This window comes from Conger conger, chromosome 14, assembly GCF_963514075.1.
Source record: "Conger conger chromosome 14, fConCon1.1, whole genome shotgun sequence".
Taxonomy (NCBI): domain Eukaryota; kingdom Metazoa; phylum Chordata; class Actinopteri; order Anguilliformes; family Congridae; genus Conger; species Conger conger.
In genome coordinates, this window is record NC_083773.1 from 43,086,545 (window position 1) to 43,108,212 (window position 21,668).

The window sequence follows — 21,668 nt, forward strand, 5'->3', positions numbered from 1 at the left end:
GTTCCTCCCCCTGTTACGGGAGAAGTCCCCATCCATATTTGTGTTCTCCCTGTTCCCTTATCGTCCGGGATTCTGTGGCTTAGAGTTTACCCTAATAGGCTCTCCGCCTATCCCCGACCTTACAAGTACGTTTATTTAGGACCTTTCTTTGAATTATTTTTGCACATCACCTTTTTAAAAATATAACTTTTTAAATAATATAGTTGCGTGACATTTAGTGTTGTGATCAAAGAGTACTGACACAGCACTTCCGTCGTACCTGGGCTTTTCCCTATTACACTAGAAAGGACTATAACAACTAGGCAATTAGCAATTAATTAATGTATTTTACTATCTTTACTGAATTGTAAAAATGCAGAAACTTCTAGAAATGTACATTTTCAGATTTACAGGGAAGTATTTTGGATTTAACAATATTGTTGAAAAAGCAAAAATGGAATAATTGCATCAATATTAATTAAATGTATGACAGGGATAATAACCATGAAAAAACTGCTGTAAAAATCTTTTTCACACTCTTAAGTTCAAATAAAGTTTGAAATTGCTGCCAGAAACTTTTTATCCTGTACAAGGTAGACTACTGGTGTCTTGATACTCGTCTCATCTTCTCCTCTGTGCCTTGCTGTTTAAATGACACGCTGCGGGGCCCACTCTTGCGTTTCGGGTCCACGTGGGGAATTGACTGTCGGAATTTTAAGATTGCAGATACATTCAAATGGCATAGGGTATTTATTTGACTCTCTTATCCATGCGTTTGTGTATGTAAATCATTTTGCGTATGTTCTGTATGAAATGATACCAGTTGGCTAATAAATCTAATTATTTTTGATACAGTAATGCCATAGTTTTGTATGATTATTGCAATGATTTGCTGAAATTGAGTCTGGTTTTAGTTATTTTCTATTAGGTATGGTAAATATCGATGCGTCGGGCACTGCGCTTTAAAAAAATTGTTTTAACAGTGCCCCTGAATGTGAATGTGCTGTCACGTTATGCACAACTTGGTGGAACGTCATTAAATAAAATACACACTTGCAGTCCACTTTTCAAAACCGACACACACCATCTAACTTAACCAATTTTTCTCGATTTTTCCAATGATTGATTCCAATGATTATCCTTCTGAGGACCATGGTTTAGGTCCCCAGTCCTCCCCAAGTCCCCATTCGTTTGGTGTGCATACAGGTCCATGTCCCCACATGGTCATAAATACAAGAGCACACATTCACACACACATTCACACTGCTGTAATTACAGACACACATTCACACTGCTGTAATTACAGACACACATTCACACTGCTGTAATTACAGACACACACATTCACACTGCTGTAATTACAGACACACACATTCACACTGCTGTAATTACAGACACACATTCACACTGCTGTAATTACAGACACACACATTCACACTGCTGTAATTACAGACACACATTCACACTGCTGTAATTACAGACACACACATTCACACTGCTGTAATTACAGACACACACACATTCACACTGCTGTAATTACAGACACACACACATTCACACTGCTGTAATTACAGACACACATTCACACTGCTGTAATTACAGACACACATTCACACTGCTGTAATTACAGACACACATTCACACTGCTGTAATTACAGACACACATTCACACTGCTGTAATTACAGACACACACACATTCACACTGCTGTAATTACAGACACACACACATTCACACTGCTGTAATTACAGACACACATTCACACTGCTGTAATTACAGACACACATTCACACTGCTGTAATTACAGACACACATTCACACTGCTGTAATTACAGACACACATTCACACTGCTGTAATTACAGACACACACTCACTCACATGTAAGTGATGTCAGTGGTGTCACCGAGCACTCTTATGAACAAACACCCAGAAACTAACTAACGTCATATTTATTTAAGTAAAAGTTAGTAATTACAAACAATGTACAAAATACTATTATTTACATTGATATTGCAGGTAAAATTCTCAGAGCACCTGGTATTCCCAGGCGGTCTCCCATCCAAGTACTAACCAGGCCCGAAGTGTAACCACCCTTATGCATAAAACGGTAGTCTTGGTCCATGAACAGACCTCAATCAAGGCATTTCAAAGGAAATTTAAATAGAGTGGGGAAACAATGAGTGATGTATGCTGACTATGAAATGGAATATAATCATAATAATGTTGACTGAGCACACATGCTCTTTTGCAGCAAAGCCCTGTGAAGTGGCCTAAACCTTGTCTTCAGATTGTGGGAGGAAACCGGAGTGCCCAGTGAAAACTCACGTGGATCACGTGGATCATGTATTATCTCCATTACGTGTGTGATTTGTCTAATTTCGTTGAGGGTGACGGTCACTCCATAAACTGGAATTAACTGCTGAAAAGAATTGTTGAGCAGGACAGGCGATGACTTCTTTACTATGGAATAGATCTCGTTTTACTTTATGAATTATCGGATGCGAACGGGTCACTCGCATGGCGGGTACCACATAGGCCAAATAGCAGGCACCAGACCATTACATTACATTAATGGCATTTGGCAGACACTCTTATCCAGAGCGACGTACAACAAAGTGCATACCCATAACCAGGGATAAGTGCGCTGAAAGACCCTAGAGGGAAGTACAATTTCAACTGCTACCTGCACAACAAAGATAAGGACCAGGGCCTATTTGAATTTTTTTTTTTTAAACAAACAAACAAACAAACAAACAAAGCAAAAGTATGACCAAACCCCTTAACTAGCCAAACACTGCTTACCTAGCCAAACTAAAAATACTGATACACAAAAAAGGAAATCACAGAAAGACAACAAAGACAACAATTAAGGTTCAGACCATTTCTCAGGGAGCTGTGAGTAAGCGTAACGAACCTGGTTCCATTTTTGCCTGAGCGAAGGCAGCAGCTGTAGCTAAAATGTGTTATTCCCCGGACTCATCGTTAATGCTATCATATGATGCCTGGGCCCCTAGAAAACCTGCTATACATAAACATTACGCTGGTAACTGAATTGGGGTAGTCAGTGGGTTATGCTTGTGAGTTAAACTTGGGGTTTGTAGTTTGTATTAGTGTGTGTCTGTGATTGTCTCGGTCTCTGGTCCCATTCACAGCAAGAATTTGTCGTTTTTCTTGGGGCTCCAAGACTCTGATGAATGTTCCTTTCTTGGAGGCCTCGTTGTCTTGCCGCAGGGTAGTCGACTGCTTTGACATCAGGGTCAGGGATGTCTGGTCATCTCCAATCTGAATCGGACAGGAGAGAAAAGAATGTGGCAGTATCGAAGAAAACTTAACTCATGCATAGGCTAAATACAATGTGGTATTTCAAAATACACATGAGCAGGATTGGCTATGACTTTGTTGCGCCACTAGGGGGCTTAGTAAGTTTGCAAAAGCATGAACCCATCTATTTTTGCCTTGTAGTTTAACTGCTGTGTCAGTCGTCAACAGAACCTGAAATGGCCCATCCCACTTCGCCTCATGTTACGTGTTGTGTTTGTGCACCATTACCCATTGCGCTGGAACAATGAACTGACCTCCCTCCGGTGGTTCTACCCATGCATTGGACACTTGCTGGGTGGCAGACTTGACTGCTTCAGTCAGTTGTTCACCATATGAAATCACAGTGTCTGTCAGATGCACATCCGCATTCCATAAATCAACGGTTCCTGGCAATGACATTGTCTACACTTTACAGAATACATTACACTGTATCTGCAGACAGAAATATGCATGTATAAAATAAAATATCATATTAATTAGATAATTTATTCATCCGGAGGGATTTTTTTTGTTTTTTTGTTTTTGTTTTGATAGATAGGTACTAAGTATAAAGGTTACAAATACACTATACATATTTACATAAAATATAAATATTTGATCAGGTGAATGATATAGTTTTTATTAGTCTAAATTTGACCAAAAAAAGGCAGTGCTGCAGTTTACTAAGACATAAACTCGTAATGCTTTCAGGTTTCATCAGTTAAATGAATGCAGATTTGGAGGAATTCACAGCTCTGAAGCTCTTTGAGGAGTTCTGGCTGTTTAATTTTTCCATCACTCTTCTGAGCATGGTCAGTTTCCTCTTTTGGAGCACAACACCAAGTTTGTAGGATGTGAAGAAGTCTGTGATTTTATAACATTTCACTCATACCCAGCACCACTAGGCCTGGATGGTATATTTATTTATCCTACACATCTCTGACTGCTGCAAGCTTGTCTCTTTCAGTTCATGCATGTCTAATATCAGGATTTTTTTTTTTTTTTTAAGATATTTTTTAGGCCTTTTTCAGCTTTATTGGACAGTATATAGAGACAGGACGAATGGGGGTGAGAGAGAGGGAAAGACATGCAACAAATTGTCAGACAGTCGGATTCGAACCGCTGACGTCGCGCTAGTGCTCTACAGGCTGCGCCACGAGACACCCTAATATCATGATTATTGAAACAAATCACAATAGAGACGATGTGCAAATATTCTAATGCCACGTTTGCTGGGGAAATTAGCCTTCAATTTTCTGGATTCCATTGACTAGCAATTGTGTCTCCTGATTCTCCTCCAGCTAGTAAGTTGAGTATAATATTCTGATTTGCTGGAGTTAAGAGCTCAAATGCTGATTGTATGTTATGGATTTCAGACGGCACAGCAAGAAGATCACAGGTTCAAATCCCAGCTCAAATCTTTCTTTCTGGAGTATGTTTCTATGTTTGCTCCATGTCCATGTGGGTTTCCTCTGGATACTTTGGTTTCCTCCCATAGTGAATGGACATGCATATTAGGTTAATTTTCCTAAAGGAATCAGCGGAGGCGTGAATGTTACATGTGCTCTGTAATGGACTGGTAGCCTGTCCATGATGTATTCCTGCCTCTCGCTTGCATGCTGGGATGGGCTCCTGCCCAGCCTGCAATGTAATGTTTCTGTATTTGTTCTGTATGTCACCTTCCCTCTTGTATTTAAACCCCATTCTCAGTATGCTTCTTTGTCAGAACGTTGATCATAGTCAGTGCCGATTTTGTGTAAGCCTTATTATTGAGATTCTTGATAGACACCCCTTTCCCTTGACTTCCGTACCTGCCTTGCCCTCTTGTTTTGTTTGCACTTCTGATTTTCTGGTTTTTCGACGTTTTCGCTTTGTGTTTTTGACTACGAGTTTGTTTTTGCCCTTCTGTACCATCGCCCTGTGATTTTCTGGATTTTTACCTCTTGCTTGTTTCTCAACCATTCTTTTGCTTTTCGTTTTGGGCTGTGTACTGAATCTCTTGGCTTTTGACTACTGAACATTAAAACTAAGATTTTGGATTATCCTGTGGTCTGCGTCTGGGTTCTCTGCACCGTACATAACATGCAACTCTGACCAGGAATAATCAGGTTAGATAAGATGGATAATGGATGGATGGATTTTCACACTGGTGTTTAATTAATGAAGGAATATATTAACTGAAAGCACCCCAATAAAATGACAATATGTACATAAACAGCATCAGAATGGCTTTAACCTGTTATAAGAAGTCCATACAGACTAGCAGGGGCAGTCATGTATTTTTATCAGCTTTCATCATTTCCCTCAAGTCATCATGCTCTCCCTTACCTTTCTCCTGCAGCTGGTTTCCATTTTCTGTTTCCTAAACAAGTGGAGACTTTCTCAGTAAATACAGTTTTAACCATAAAAGTATAATTTCATTAATCAACACAAGGAGTGACTCCAGAATTATTGAAACTAACATTATAGCAATTAGCCAATTCTGTACTTGAAATGTATTTAAAAATGTAGGCAATTAATGTGAAACGTTTCACACATACCATGTTCTTCATTCTCCTCTCTGAAAGCAAAATACTGGTTCATTATTTAGTTACTTGATTACAAAGTTTACATCTTTCAGAATAACTTTAAAATGTAACATAACATTTTTTATGTCCTTGTTTAATTCTTTAAAATCTAGTATGCTAACCACTCATATCTCTTGTGTAAATATGAAGATTTCTGTTCACAGAATACAGATAACTCAACTTTAAACTACAACAACCCATCAGATGGATTGGTAAATAATTTTAAATGAGAATGTTTCTTAAAATGATACTTCTAATACAGGCAGCATAGCTGCAGTAACTATGATAACATATCTTGGTCCACATTCAACTGATGTGTTTTTGTTTTGTTCCATTTTTTGGTTTGTCTTTACAGTGGTGTTTCATTGATTAGAGAATACATTAACTGAAACTACCCCTCATAGCAATGTAAATTAACAGAATGGCTGTAGCCTGTTAGAACAGACTGTAACAGTAATGGAAATTAACAGAATGGCTGTAGCCTGTTAGAACAGACTGTAACAGTAATGTATATGAGCAGAATGGCTCTAGCCTGTTAAAACAGACTGTAACAGTAATGTATGTGAGCAGAATGCCTCTAGCCCATTAGAATAGACTGTAACAGTAATGTATATGAACAGAATGGCTCTAGCCTGTTAGAACAGACTAACAGTAATGTATGGATGGATTTTCACACTGGTGTTTAATTAATTAAGGAATATATTAACTGAAAGCACCCCAATAAAATGAAAATATGTACATAAACAGCATCAAAATGGCATTAATCTGTTATAAGAAGTCCATACAGACTAGCAGGGGCAGTCATGTATTTTTATCAGCTTTCAATCATTTCCCTCAAATCATCATACTCTCCCTTACCGTTGTAGGGTCCTCGCACGGGCCGCCAAATAACGTTATTTTACTCTCTACGAAACCGGGGTGCCAATTAACGTTATGTAGCAGTACAACTGCAAAAAGTACTCAGTCTCATAAAATTACTGTTATCAGAAATATCTAACCACAAATTTAGTATTTTAATTAATAATTAAAATGACCAATATTAATGATTAAACATACCGATTACCTGAAGGTTGGAAGTTCTTTGAAAGACTGCTTTAACTCGCTCTCATGTCTATGTGACGCCAAAACAGACACCGGGTTTAATAAAATATATTTATTAAACAAACGTACAAACACAGAACAGATAAACTAAGGGGAAGTTAGTAGTGTGTGTGTGTGTGTGTGTGTGTGTGTGTGTGTGTGTCCCTTGAACAAAGGAAAGAAAAAGTGTGTTAGTTATTGTTAGCTGTGAGAAGAGACTACTTGCGTAGTTTACTCTATATATGCGCAAAAGACTGCAAATCAATTCACGTACATATATATAGCTAACTAAACACTGGCTATGCCTGAATGTTTGTTGTCTTACTGAGTCCATAAGCATTGGATCCAAAAGACGTGCTGTCCTTACAGGAGCCGTGATGGTGCTGTGAATGATGTCCTGGAGAGGCGCGCAAAGCTGGGGTGTTCGAGGTTCGCTGGTCCTTTTTGGAAAAGTTTGTTGCTGTTGTTCGTTGGTGAGCTTTGCAGGGGTAAACTGATGTAGCGTTCCGTGTACACCAGTTTCCACTCGCTATAGGCCACGAAGTTGCCGTGAGGTAACTAGGTGTGTCCGTAGGTCTGGTAGTGCGCTGTGCAGCATTCAGCCTCTGTCCGAGTCTTGGAGCAGATGAGCTGAAGCGAATGGCCAAAAAGGGTGCGTCGAAGAAGGGAATGAAGAAGGAGAAGAGGAAGAAAGATGGGGGATCCCGAGAACATGTTTTGGTCCTATACGGGACAGTTTATTGCTCCAGCCATTCCGGGATTGGCTGAAACGAACTAGACGTCATGTGGGGTGGACGTTGCGGAATTGTCCTGTGACATTGTGGGAAATGTGGATCCTGCACCGTTCTCCAGCCGCCGGTTTAACATGTTGTCATTTTCTGGTTCCTAGACAAGTGGAGACTTTCTCAGTAAATACAGTATTACAAGTATAATTTCATTCATCAACACCAGTAGTGACTCCAGAATGATTGAAACTAACATTATAGCAAGTAGCCAACTCTGCACTTGAAATGTATTTAAAAATGTAGAAAATTAATGTTTCACACATACCATGTTCTTCAGTCTCCTCTCTGAAAGCAAAATACTGGTTAATTATTTAGTTACTTGATTACAAAGTTTACATCTTTCAGAATAACTTTAAAATGTAACATTACATTACTTTGATTTTTTTATGACCTTGTTTAATTCTTTAAAATCTAGTATGCTAACCACTCATATCTCTTGTGTAAATATGAAGATTTCTGTTCACAGAATACAGATAACTCAACTTTAAACTACAACAACCCATCAGATGGATTGGTAAATTACTTTAAATGAGAATGGTTCTTAAAATGATACTTCTAATACAGGCAGCATAGCTGCAGTAACTATAACATATCTTGGTCCACATTCACTGATGTGTTTTTGTTTTGTTCCATTTTTTGGTTTGTCTTTACAGTGGAGTTTCATTGATTAGAGAATACATTAACTGAAACTACCCCTCATTGAAATGTAAATTAACAGAATGGCTGTAGCCTGTTAGAACAGACTGTAACAGTAATGTATATGAACAGAATGGCTCTAGTCTGTTAGAACAGACTGTAACAGTAATGTATATGAGCAGAATGGCTCTAGCGTGTTAGAACAGACTGTAACAGTAATGTATGTGAACAGAATGGCTCTAGCCTGTTAGAACAGACTGTAACAGTAATGTATATGAGCAGAATGGCTGTTAGAACAGACTGTAACAGTAATGTATATGAGCAGAATGGCTCTAGCCTGTTAGAACAGACTGTAACAGTAATGTATATGAGCAGAATGGCTCTAGCCTGTTAGAACAGACTGTAACAGTAATGTATATGAACAGAATGGCTCTAGCCTGTTAGAACAGACTGTAACAGTAAAGTATGTGAACAGAATGGCTCTAGCCTGTTAGAACAGACTGTAACAGTAATGTATATGAACAGAATGGCTCTAGCCTGTTAGAACAGACTGTAACAGTAAAGTATGTGAACAGAATGGCTCTAGCCTGTTAGAACAGACTGTAACAGTAATGTATGTGAACAGAATGGCTCTAGCCTGTTAGAACAGACTGTAACAGTAATGTATGTGAACAGAATGGCTCTAGCCTGTTAGAACAGACTGTAACAGTAAAGTATGTGAACAGAATGGCTCTAGCCTGTTAGAACAGACTGTAACAGTAATGTATATGAGCAGAATGGCTCTAGCCTGTTAGAACAGACTGTAACAGTAATGTATGTGAACAGAATGGCTCTAGCCTGTTAGAACAGACTGTAACAGTAATGTATATGAACAGAATGGCTCTAGCCTGTTAGAACAGACTGTAACAGTAAAGTATGTGAACAGAATGGCTCTAGCCTGTTAGAACAGACTGTAACAGTAATGTATGTGAACAGAATGGCTCTAGCCTGTTAGAACAGACTGTAACAGTCATGTATGTGAACAGAATGGCTCTAGCCTGTTAGAACAGACTGTAACAGTAAAGTATGTGAACAGAATGGCTCTAGCCTGTTAGAACAGACTGTAACAGTAATGTATGTGAACAGAATGGCTCTAGCCTGTTAGAACAGACTGTAACAGCTGCAGTACAGGCTGTGCACAGCCCATCTAATGGTATTCTTATCAGCTTTGTGATCTCCCCCACAAAGTCATGCACTCCCATACCTTCATTCTGCCACTCTTCTCTCCGGCGATCACGTTCACTCTTCATTATCTTTCCTGTTCACAGAATACAAGTAACACAGCAAGTAACTTCAAACAGAATATTTAAACCACAATGCCCTTTTAATATGCATTTAAAATGCAATACCCTTTACATATTTATTAGTCTCATCAGATAGATTAACTTACCTAAAATGACAGTTAATAGAAGTACTACAAGCACCGCAGGCACAAACCCAGCAACTCTGGACCGAGGATAATTTCTTGGTCCACATTCACTGTCTGATGTGTTTGTTCCAGCTGTAATTTCCTGAAGTCTCAAGGATTGGCAACTGTCAGAAAAGTAAATGCATTAAAAGTTGAAATCTCAAATAATCATCAGGGTTATATTTAGTATCAACCCCAATTTATGTAATTTGGGAATAAATGCAGGAAACTTACTCTGTGTGTGGTTTGCAGAATGCAGAAAAATAATTTTCTGAAAAAGTCCTGTCAGGACATTCTCCGCATTCAGTATTAGTCAGTGTTGTTCCTGTGCAAGTAAATATTGGACTGTGTTTTAAGACATTTACAATCTTCTAAAGAAGTTTTCAGAAAAGTAATTTTACAAAACAGATAAGAATATTAAGAAAAAAAAAAAAAAATGTGAGCATTTTTAGCCAGTTAAAAGTAAATCTACAACACTGTGCAAAATGTGAAGGGGGCTGAATACTTTCTGAATCCACGCTGCTCTAAGCACAGGGTACAGGACGATCTGCTTTAACTTGATTTAAAAAAAAGAATCAGTTTGTCCAGTTTGCCCATGAGCTAGCTATCTGACAGGCTAACACATGCATGAACTACTCAGGCTAAAGACATGCATGCAGCTGATCTGATTCGATGAAAGGCATGTGGAAGGAACCCTGGGAAATATTTTTTTAAATAATAAAACCAAAATAAATTATAAATTCATGTTTTTTGACTGTTGGATGCAGTTACACCATCATTAATATTTGGGTTTTGAAACCCCCCCCCCCCCCCCCCATAGATATGATACAAACCCACCATTGCGTTTGATGAATTGCCCAGGCCTGCAGATGGTGTGTCTCTGTGCAAATCTGCAGCCCTTCTTATGTGCCTCAGTGCAGTAGTGCTGATCCAGAGGCCCACACACTGTGTCAGAGGTGGGAGTGCACTCCCTGACTGTTCTTAACCCTAAATCTGAACAGAGAATAAAGACCCATGTTAACACATTGTGTGAGCGTTTCAGCAACAGACTGGTTCATCATTCACCATCATTTTGAATAAGTAAAAACATAATATTGAACGATCTGATTAGAAATATTATATATTATTAAAAGGACAATCAAGCAAGTTGCAAATGCCCAAGCATTAATCTCACCTGGGTGACACGCATTGCAAGGCAAACATTCTGGGAGACTACTGGGACAGTCGATGAATGATTTTTGAGCACATGGCAAACACCAGGTGCTATTGTATTGTGAGCAGTGTTTGTAAACATATGTCCCTAAAAGGGGAAATCAGACACAAAACAAAGGTCAAATGTACACATTTTAAATGACATTCCATGACAACAAAAAAGCTTTTCATTTCACTTTCTAATCCCTGTAAGCCAACATCTACTGCAGTAAAAGCTTTATTTTGATAAAAGACAGTAACTTACCAGGTGAGCACATTAGACAGCACTCTCCATTAATTAAATATTCTTTACTTCCACAGCAATAGGAGAGTCCACAGAACAGGAGCAACAGATATACCTGAAGCACATGAAATATTACAAATAAAACTAAAATAACTTTGTTATTTCTGCTTTCAATTATACACTCAGTGAGCACTTTAGTAAGTAATTATTAATAAAATAACTGCTGCTGTAGCCTATCCTGTAGCTGTACTGTCAGCTTTCTGTTACTGTCACCTTCCTGTGTTACTGTCACCTTCCTGTCAGCTTTGTGTTACTGTCACCTTCCTGTCAGCTTTGACCAGTCTGGCCATTCTCCTCTGTCTCTCATTAACAAGGTGTCTCTGCCCACAGAACTGCTTCTCACTGGCTGTTTTTTTGTGTCACATTCTCTGCAAACTCTAGAGACTGTCATGTGTGAAAATCCCAGGAGATCAGCAGTTTCTGAGGAGAATGGCCAGATTGGTCAAAGCTCACAGGAAGGTGACAGTAATGCAAATAAGCACACATTCCAACAATTCCATTCAGCGGGGCAGAAGTACAGGCGGACGGCAAGCAGAGTCGTAGTCGAGGGCGATGCGGAAGTCGAAACCATGAAACAATCAGCGAGGCAAAGGTACAAAAACGGTAGGCGAGGACGTGGTCAAAAACAAACGATGGTCAACGAAACAGAAATCAAAAAACAATGGTCGGTAAACAGGCTTGGATCGTAACGTGTAATCTATGACAGTAATGCTCAAGCGTTGCTTTGACGTACAAGAGGCAGACAATTTTGCGAAGAACAGTAGTGCGACTGGGCTATAAATGCAGGTGTAGGCAGGTGTAGACAATTAGTTAGAGAGCAGCAAGGGAATGGAAAACAGGTGCGATGGATGACAAGTTTAACAAGGTAATTAGTAATCGTTAGTAATAAACCTATCCTGCCCTAGCATTAGTAAATTAGTAAATGACATGCACGAGAAACGTAAGGTAACATGAACACATGATTAGTTTGTTAGTTCTACCCAATCCTGATCTAGTGTTAGTAGTTTTAGTAAATAGAGAAATAGAAACAATTAGCGTGTGAATGACAGAAAGAGAGAGAGAGAAAGCCGGAACGCAAGGTTTGCGGAAAGACATGTAAAAGTGTATGTTTAAACAGTGACCAGTCTGCGTAACAATAAACATAAATCCAAACATAACACTAAACGAACTAAGACGATAACCACTCAACATAACAAGGTAAAATAATCGTAACGAAACATAACTAGACATGACGAGAAAATAAATCGTAACAAGAAACAAACTAAACAACATGACGAACCTAGACTAACATAATACATGATAAGACAATACGTGACTAAGACAAAAGGAATAAACATGAAACATGGCAAGACAGACCTGAAACGTGACACAAAAAGCTGTATTAATCAGATAATGAGGTTAAATATTTGTTTCTTACCATCCACATCAAAAAATGCCACATATCTTGATTTTCCTTTCATTTAAAGCATATTCCTGTGCGCAATGAAATTGACCGCCCTAATTTAATTTCAGTCCAAGAGCGTCACATGCACTCGATCACAGTTCATTTAACACACTTTACTGTGTGCTCGATAGATGTATCATAATTCACAAAAGTATGGTCAGATTTCTCCCCTTTGTAGAAGTCCTGATTCCCATGATTCAACCTAGGAAAAATAATGCATCACATCATTCTTATTCCATCCATCAACATAAAAATGTTTACTTGCATGTTCATGAAAATATTAAATATGAATATGTGAGTTGTCCTGACTGAGTTTCTGTATTCTCTCTGCAGTCTATTACAGGAGATATTACTACTGCATGTCTAAAAAAGTAACTTACAGAAAGGGAACTGCTTGTCTGCCAAATGCCATTAATGTAATGAAAACAAACAATTTCATAGTGGAACAAATAACAAAATGCACCTTCCTAAGTACAACACAGTCATGTAATCCTAAAGTAAACAACATTTAACCTCCCTGAATTATGCGTATATTGCCGATCATTCCATTAGAAACGTTTTGAGAGTCAAAAAGCAAGGTTGACCTCACCCGTGTTAAAAAAAATATATATGCCACCATGTTCTATTCAGACAATACCTGTAATGCCTTCGTGTAATTTTCTCGGAATTAGACAGACTGAAAGTACAAAGTTTACTGTGCAAGCTGGAAAGTCACTTATCGTATCTTAGATTGGTTCAATGTTTTATTTTCACAAACCTCTACAGGCAGAAACACGGTGGATATATCACCTAAACACAATCGCCCCATATGGGCTTAATGAGTCCCTAGCTCTCCAATGTTTCTACTAATCAGCCTTTCTTCTATTAATTCGGTACCTTAGATGGTTTCTTCTATTGATAAGGTACTTTTGATTGTGCTTTGTATAGGCTTCTCTATTTCCTCTATTGCATGTGTGTGTACTTATTAGTGTTTGGCTTTATGATAATATGATTATGTTTTGACTTATACTATCCTTTATAAGCACCACATTGACTGTATACATTTTGTTTAGTCTTAATCAAGGCAATTAGATCATTGACCACACCTGTTTAGGATGAACTAATCAAGATGTAAACCCCTCCCCCCTACCTATATGTTGGACAGGATATAGCTCACTATTGCTGCCTGCAGAAGAGTTCACAACTCGAAACGTGTTGCAATGATAGTGGTCTGCATTTATTAAGCCAGTGTGTGTTCTGTAAGCTGCTGAAAATGCTGAAAATTGTGCATATTTTTTAGGTATTAAAATAGTTTGTTTTGCAGTATACAGTGGCTTCCCTCTTCATTTTTTGTATTTTGGACTTTTGCCTTTTGGGAACCCTGTTTTCCACTTTTGTGTGGTTAACTCTTCAAGGTCTACCTGGTCTTTCCTGAAAACAGTTTGAATTTAATTTTTTATAGATTTTTGAAAAGTGACAGGTTTAGAATACAATTGCAATTTTGGAGGATTTTGCAATCCCATAATTCCACATTCCTACGGTAAAAATTCACAAAGTTAATAGCATGTATACCTGGCATGGTGCTTCTCAAGGTGTACCTGGTATTTCCTGAAAACTGTTGGATTTAATTTTTTCATAGATTTTAAAATAGTGCCATGTATTGAGTACAATTGCCCATAATCCCACATTCCTATGGTAAGAGTTAAATTGTGTCATGTATTAAATTGAATAGTGAATATTTTGCTGAAGAGTTTGCTATTCCATAATTCTGAATATCCACTGTAAAAATGCACGTAATCGATACGCACGCATACATGCAAACGTGGTTTTCAAGAATATTGTGGAATTTTGAAGTCGACCTTGGATTCTTATGGATTTTTAAAAATCGCCATGCATGAAATGTATATTTCAAGTGCGGATAGCGTGACCGACGGTTTTCGAGGTGCGGATGGCGAGACTGCAGTCATGGGGAGGCATGTCATTTTACACCTGTAACCACGGAATGCATACTACTTAATGCTACGAGGGCGAATATGAAGATTCGCCTACACAGTGATGAACTTTTTTTAAGGTAAGTTATGCAGGAGCTCCGAAACCTATTTTGGCTGCTGGAGGTTGTGTTTATCAAAGGGTAACGCACTTTCTTTGGTTTGCCTAATTAAAAATTATGTTTCAGAATGTAGCCTATAAACTGTATATTTTGAAAGAAATATAGCCTATTGTAGCGATTATTTTGATGACGGATGAATATGAAAAGAGTTAACCGCACGAAAAAAACTTCACAAAATATCCCTACATTGTTACTTCGCAACACTGGCAACGAAGGAAAGTCGTCTCTTCAACGCTCTCACAGTTCTACAGTCGGGATCACCTACATGTTTGATTCACTTTGACAGCGTATTCACCGCGTTAAATACAAAATAAATGTCAAATACAACGCTTCTCATGCTTTTGGGAGTAACTTAAAAAAAACGGGGTAGGTGTGGACAAAAAGAATAAGCTTTTTACAAATAGCTGAATTAGACAACGAATCGTTGTCTAATGGGCACTGTTCCGAGTCAGATGACACATTGTGGCTTTATGCATTTCCTCTCCATGCTTCTTGAATAAATGCACCTGACGTGGGGTTAATTTTCCATGACATCATCCACACTCGAATGTCTTGTCTTTTTCAGCTTTTGCCAACCATTATGACATTATCTTTCACCTTAAACGTAGTTTTTGTGTTGAATGAAGTCATGTGTTGAGACTTTTTTTTTTTACCGGAAGGTAATATAATCATTTATATAAACAGTGGTTGCCCTTGTGTTATCAGAAAGTAAACCATTTCAAAATCTGCATTTTACAGTATTCCACTTACGTTCTGAATAAACTCCGCTAATTTTGTCATAATAACTTGAACTATTAATGACTAATATAATTTGAATTTTTGACCATCTAAAAAGAATAGAGAACCGTAAGTAGTTTAAGACTGTTACCTATCAAATACATAATGGCCCTTACACGTAGTCACTGCAGCAAGAGCTTCAGTGAAGTAACCAACAAGCCTTGAACCCCTAGAACCACATTATTTTCCGCCTTTTCTGGCCCGAGTCAAAAATGAAATAATTTAAGTTATGGTAATTGCCCGGAAGCATTGCGATTTCATAGTAGACAAACGATTTCATAGTCGAACAAATAACAAAATGCACCTTCCTAAGTACAACACAGTCATGTAATCCTAAAGTAAACAACATTTAGCCTCTCTGAATTACGCGTATATTGCCGATCATTCCATTAGAAACGTTTTGAGAGTCAAAAAGCAAGATTGACCTGCGTTAAAAAGTATATATATATATCTGCCAACATGTTCTATTCAAACAATACCTGTAATGCCTTCATGTAATTTTCTCGGAATTAGACAGACTGAATGTAAGCCTTACTTGAGAGAGCCAAACCAAAACCCAGTCCAGAAAGTGAAAACAAAAGTAGAAAGTTTACTGGGTGTAACATATTTTGTCTACCAGATGTCATTCTCTGCCAATGAATACATGTACCAGGACATGTGATCCAAGTCTCAAAAGGTGATTAGGTGTGTGTATTGACAGGTGAATGACCTGAAGAGGTCATTGAATCTGCCTACGACTACTACCCACCAGGTTGTAGCTAAGCTTAAAGCCACATTTGCACGTTTTGGTATCCCCAAAGTGATGGCGAGTGATAATGGGCCCCAGCTAGCTTCAGCAGAGATGAGGGAGTTTAGTAAGGAATATGATTTTGTTCATGTCACATCCAGCCCTCACTACCCTCAGAGTAATGGACAGGCAGAGAGGGCAGTGCAGATAGCTAAATCTATATTGAGACAGGAGGACCCCCTCCTGGCCCTGATGACATACAGAGCCACACCCACCTCTTCGACAGGAGTCAGTCCAGCGGAACTGTTGATGGGCAGGAAAATTAGGACCACCTTGCCCATCTTGCAGGACAATCTGAGACCTAACTGGCCCAACGAGGATGGGATCAAACAGGCTGAAGCTGCAGCCAAGCAGCGGCAAGCCTATTTTTACAACCGCAGAAATGGAGTGAAGATCCTACCCTCCCTAAGCCCGGGGGACCCCGTGCTAACGAAGTTGGATGGACAGAGACAGTGGACAATGCCTGCTGTTGTTCATAGCTCTAGCTCCACTCCAAGGTCCTATATGGTGGAGACAGCACAGGGTGAGCTCTACAGGAGGAACAGGCGCCACCTGCAATCCACACCTGTCAGTGGAAGTCCTGACCAGGTGACTCCAGAGGTCACCAACACTGACACTGAGGACACACAGGGTGCGGGGACACAAAGCACTCCCACGCCGCCACAAGGGACTGTGACCGTCACTCGTTTTGGCAGAATGAGCAAGCCTCCAGTCAAACTGAACTGGTGAAAAGGGACTGTGGGGCCATTTTTGGGGAATAACTCAGGGTCAAGGGACTTTGCAGTATGGATTTTGGAGGGGGGGGGAATGTCCGATCAATTGATCGATTAATGATTTTGGTTGTTCGGTAACTGATTTCATCAATGACTGATTTGTAGTTGGCGAAAATGCACTTTGATTTATTTCTGAGTTCTATTAGCAAGAAATGCACTTTGTTCAGGAAAGACAAGACGGAAGGAATGTTTATGTTTTGTAACAGTATGAACAGGGAGAATGGTTATTTTCATTAGACACCATTAAGGTCTGACAGTTGTATACAGTCGTGTTTCAATAAGGAATATTGTTAACATACAGAAGTGTTAAATGTTTACTAGACACTAAGAGTTCAGGTGAAATGAAAAGGGCAACATCTTTGAGGGGGGAGATGTAATGACAGGTAATGACCTGAAGAGGTCATTGTCATAGCCTAGGGCATTGTTCTGTGCCGAGTAGTAGAAGAAGAGGAAGCCAGATAGACGGGATGCTTTTGTTGTTATGCTGGCAGACCTGTAATAAACCGAACACTGAGAACTCACGTGTAATTGTGTCTAAATATATATGTGCCTGTTAGTTAGAGACAGACATTACAGTGTGTGACTCAAGATGGCGGAGTAAAGCAGTGAGTAAAACAGTAATCGGTCTGCAAGAGTCTTTATTTATGAAGTTTATTAATTACCTAAAGGTAAAACCATTACATGGTGTCAGAGTAGAGGTCCAGCCGCTAACCCATCGTCAAAAAATGGAGACCTACGGTGTTCCTGCTCCGAAGATGGACTGGAATTCTACCAACCTGCCGGAGGCGTGGAGGACATTCCAGCAGCATGCACAGCCGATGTTTTCAGGCCCCTTGTGTGAAAAGGAAGAAGCGGATGAGTGCAGCTCCCTTCTTTTGTGGATCGGGGAGAAGGGACGTGACATTATAACACTTGGACACTCACAGATGAGGAAGCCAAGAAGCTGCAGACATACTATGATAAGTACACTGCGTTTGCCACGCCCAAGGCTGACCCCATACATGCGAGACATAGGTTTCACGAACAATCGCAAGGAGAGCATGAATGGTTTGAACAGTTTGTAACTGAGCTAAAACTGTTAGTCAAAGACTGTGGATACCCAAATAGCGACAAAATGGTCAGAGATCGCATCATGTTTGCAACAAACTCCCCTTTTGTCAGGGAAAAGCTACTCAGCCAGGGTGCAGAGCTCACACTCGACAAGGCCATAGACATTGCAAGGTCCCGTGAGTTAGCAAAGCAGCAGCTAAAGGCAGTCACCATAATACTGTACATGCTGTAAACAGGAAGCCACGCAGACCAGATATACCACAGAAACTTACTGGCACTAGGCCAATAGCACCACCCAGAGGACATGCGGCAACTGTGCAGGGCAACATAGTGCTAAAGACGTATGCCCAGCCAAAGGAAAGCAGTGCATGAAGTGCAAAAAATTTAACCATTTCGCAAGGGCATGTAAATCAAAGCCCCCAGCCCAGTCAACTCCCCATCGCAAAACAGTGCACGCTGTCAAACACAGCACTGACACAAATTGTGAGGACACTTATGACGAACAGTCAGAACATAGACAGCATCACAAATCGAAAATGAAGGCAAAAATAAGCAGGCCTATGCAGATATAGAGCTTGGCTCACCCTCACAAGAAGTCTGGTTTAAAGTAGACACTGGTGCACAGGCCAGCACCATTCCAGCCAACATTTTCCAGACGATGTTCCAGGATGTTAGACTAAGACCAGTCACTCACAAACTTACAGACTATGGAGGGCACCCAACTGAGTGTGGATGGGAAATGCAAGTTAAAATGCAGACACAAAGACCGCTAACTACTGCTAGATTTCCACATTGTTGACACAAGCGCCCCACCAGTCCTGCCAATGAAAGCATGTAGAGATCTTAATTTGGTCAAAATTGTAATGGCTGTGAATGAGGAAAAAGGAAAAACAAACACTGTCTCACAGAGCATACTCGATTAGTGTCTGGATTCAGGGCATAGGAGAATTCCCAGGCGAATGCAATTTCCGTGTCGACCCCGACACAGCGCCTGTAGTCTGCCCGCCGCGTGGCATCCCTATCACACTGTGAAGCCGACTAAAAGAAGAGCTCAACAGCATGGAGAAAAATGGTATCATATGCAAGGTCACTGAACCCACAGACTGGGTAAACCAAAATCAGGAAAGCTCAGAGTCTGTTTAGACCCAAGAATCAGACCATAAGAATCAATTCTAAAAAAACCACTAGCATCAGCCCCACCACGGCTGCAGCGAATGATATTGCAGTTGCAAATAGCATTATCCACCGACCCGGAAAAGACATTCCAGTCGCCGACGCACTACCTGGGAAGTCCGTAGAGTACGATGACAGAGCTCTAAATGAAGGAATGGAAGCCCAGGTGCACACGGTCATCAGCAGTGTTTCTGTGAGGGACCAGAGGCTGACGGAGATCAGAGAGGCAACAAGCCAGGATCCCCAGCTCACTGCCCTGAAAAAGGCAGCCCCAGAAGGCTGGCCTGAGTCAAGCTCACAATGCCCCCCCAGCATCCAAGAGTACTGGAACCACAGGGATGAGATTGCTGAAATTGATGGCATATAAGGTGAGAATCATAATTCCTCAAAAGCTCAGAGAGAACATGATTGAGCGCATACATTCCAGCCATATGGGTGCAGAAAAGAGCAAAAACAGAGCTAGAGACGTTCTATTCTGGCCGGGGATGGAGAAACAGATTGAGGCAGCAGCAGAAGCCTGCAGCATATGCCAGGAGCGCAGCAGTGCAGACCCCAAAGAAGCCCTGCTATCACATGCCATACCGGAGAGACCAGGGCAAGTGACAGGCACAGATCTATTTACATGGAGCTCCAGAGATTACATGGTTGTAGTGGATTACTACAGCCGTTTGTTTGAACTGGAGAGGCTATACAGTTGTACTGCCACAGCCGTTATCACCAAACTCAAGTCAACCATGGCGAGGCATGGCATTCCTGAAACCATCATCAACGATAATGGACCATGCTACAGTGCGTCCAACAGTTTGAGTCCAGCGCCAACAACACACAGGTCCGTCAGTCTGAATTTGTGGATCCTCCAGGCTTGGACACTCGGTCACATTGTCGAGGACCCGGCCCTAGGCCCGCCTGATGAGAGATTGACAGAAGATGGGTTAGGCAGGAATGCATTGTTAACCCCTCGCACACGCCAGGAGTAAAAGCTCCCGTAAGAGGAGAAGTATATGGTACAAGATTAATGTACAACTGTATATGGACACTGAGGAGTCTGAAGTCAGAGGACTTAGATTTAGGGTTTTAGAGAGCAAGGCTAAAGGTCTGACTGAGGCCATGAGTAGAATGTGTTCTAGCATGACCGTGGAAGATGCTGAACATGCTGAACGGGAAATTGGTGACCCAGGGAGTTTGGCGTTCAAGGAGATGGTAGATGTGATAACATACTTAGTTGACACGTGTGGGCTTGCTCCTACAGGGGAGGAGCACAAGGCCTGGTTAAAGCAACAGGATGAGGAAAACAATGAAGATAATTGGGAGATCAAAGAGTATGAGGAGATGGAGAAATGTAGGAGAGATAAGGAAAACGGAAGGGATGTCAATACCGAAAGAAGATTAAGAGGCTTCAAGAGCCTTCCTGATTATAGCACAAATAATTTATCGGATAGATTCAAAGGACTAACAGTGGAGGAGTTAAATGATGAATTACACTCAGCTATTAGCTGGATTTCTTTTGTAGATCCCTTAAGGCACCACAAAAAGGGGCACCTGAACAGTGTATTGAGATGGTGGCAGGCACTAACTTCTGGCTTGCATGAGGTCAAGGTGTGGAGGAAGTCAAGGAGAGACTATGAAATTGAAACAGACACCAGTGATGAATAGATTCCTTAAAAAAATACAAAAAAGCTAGTGTTTTTCCACTCGTATATTGAGATGGTGGAAACTCCCAACCGGAGGGGCAAATGAGATAAAGTATTGGGGAAATTTCTTTTGAGGTATGAGAAAATGACAGTGGGACAAACAGAAGTGATGAATATGGTCATTAAAAAGTTGCATAAGAGATAAATGTCTTCCCACTCGATATATTGGGGACATTTCTTATCAAAAAAAGGTACACTCTTATACGGAAAAAGGATATATAAGGAATAAGCTTTTAGACCTTAGGATAGCATCTTAGAATTTTGCTTCACAAGATATCTACGAGCTGTTGAAGAAAGAGCAACACAGAACAACTATAATCAAGCTTGAGTGGTAATTATAATCTATATTACTTGTATAAGTAGGAAAAGTAGCACATAGAAGCTCAACTTTATAAGTTTCCTTTTATTTTTATGTCTTTTATTTCTCATTAAGGTACTATATAAGGTAGAAAAATGTAGAGAAGTTTTTATAGTTTAGATAAATATAATATTCTAGGAATAGTTTCTTTTAAACGTCCAGAAGGGGGGGCTATAGGATAAGGCTAAGGCCAAAGAGGATGGGTATTTGAGGGGTGTACCTTGAATTTTAACATCA

General features: G+C 40.0%; 1 protein-coding gene across 1 annotated transcript; it reads right to left on the reverse strand.

Moving 5' to 3' along the window:
* Positions 1-4,412: 4,412 nt before the first annotated feature.
* Positions 4,413-13,411, reverse strand: LOC133109492 (tumor necrosis factor receptor superfamily member 14-like). Its single transcript, XM_061218815.1, has 10 exons — positions 13,371-13,411; positions 12,707-12,935; positions 11,251-11,344; positions 10,969-11,094; positions 10,632-10,787; positions 10,029-10,119; positions 9,777-9,919; positions 9,591-9,644; positions 5,820-5,839; positions 4,413-4,427 (listed from the first exon to the last, which is right to left on the reverse strand). The coding sequence occupies exons 2-10, from the start codon at positions 12,728-12,730 to the stop codon at positions 4,413-4,415; spliced, it is 723 nt and encodes a 240-aa protein (XP_061074799.1). The 5' UTR covers positions 12,731-12,935; positions 13,371-13,411.
* Positions 13,412-21,668: the final 8,257 nt, after the last annotated feature.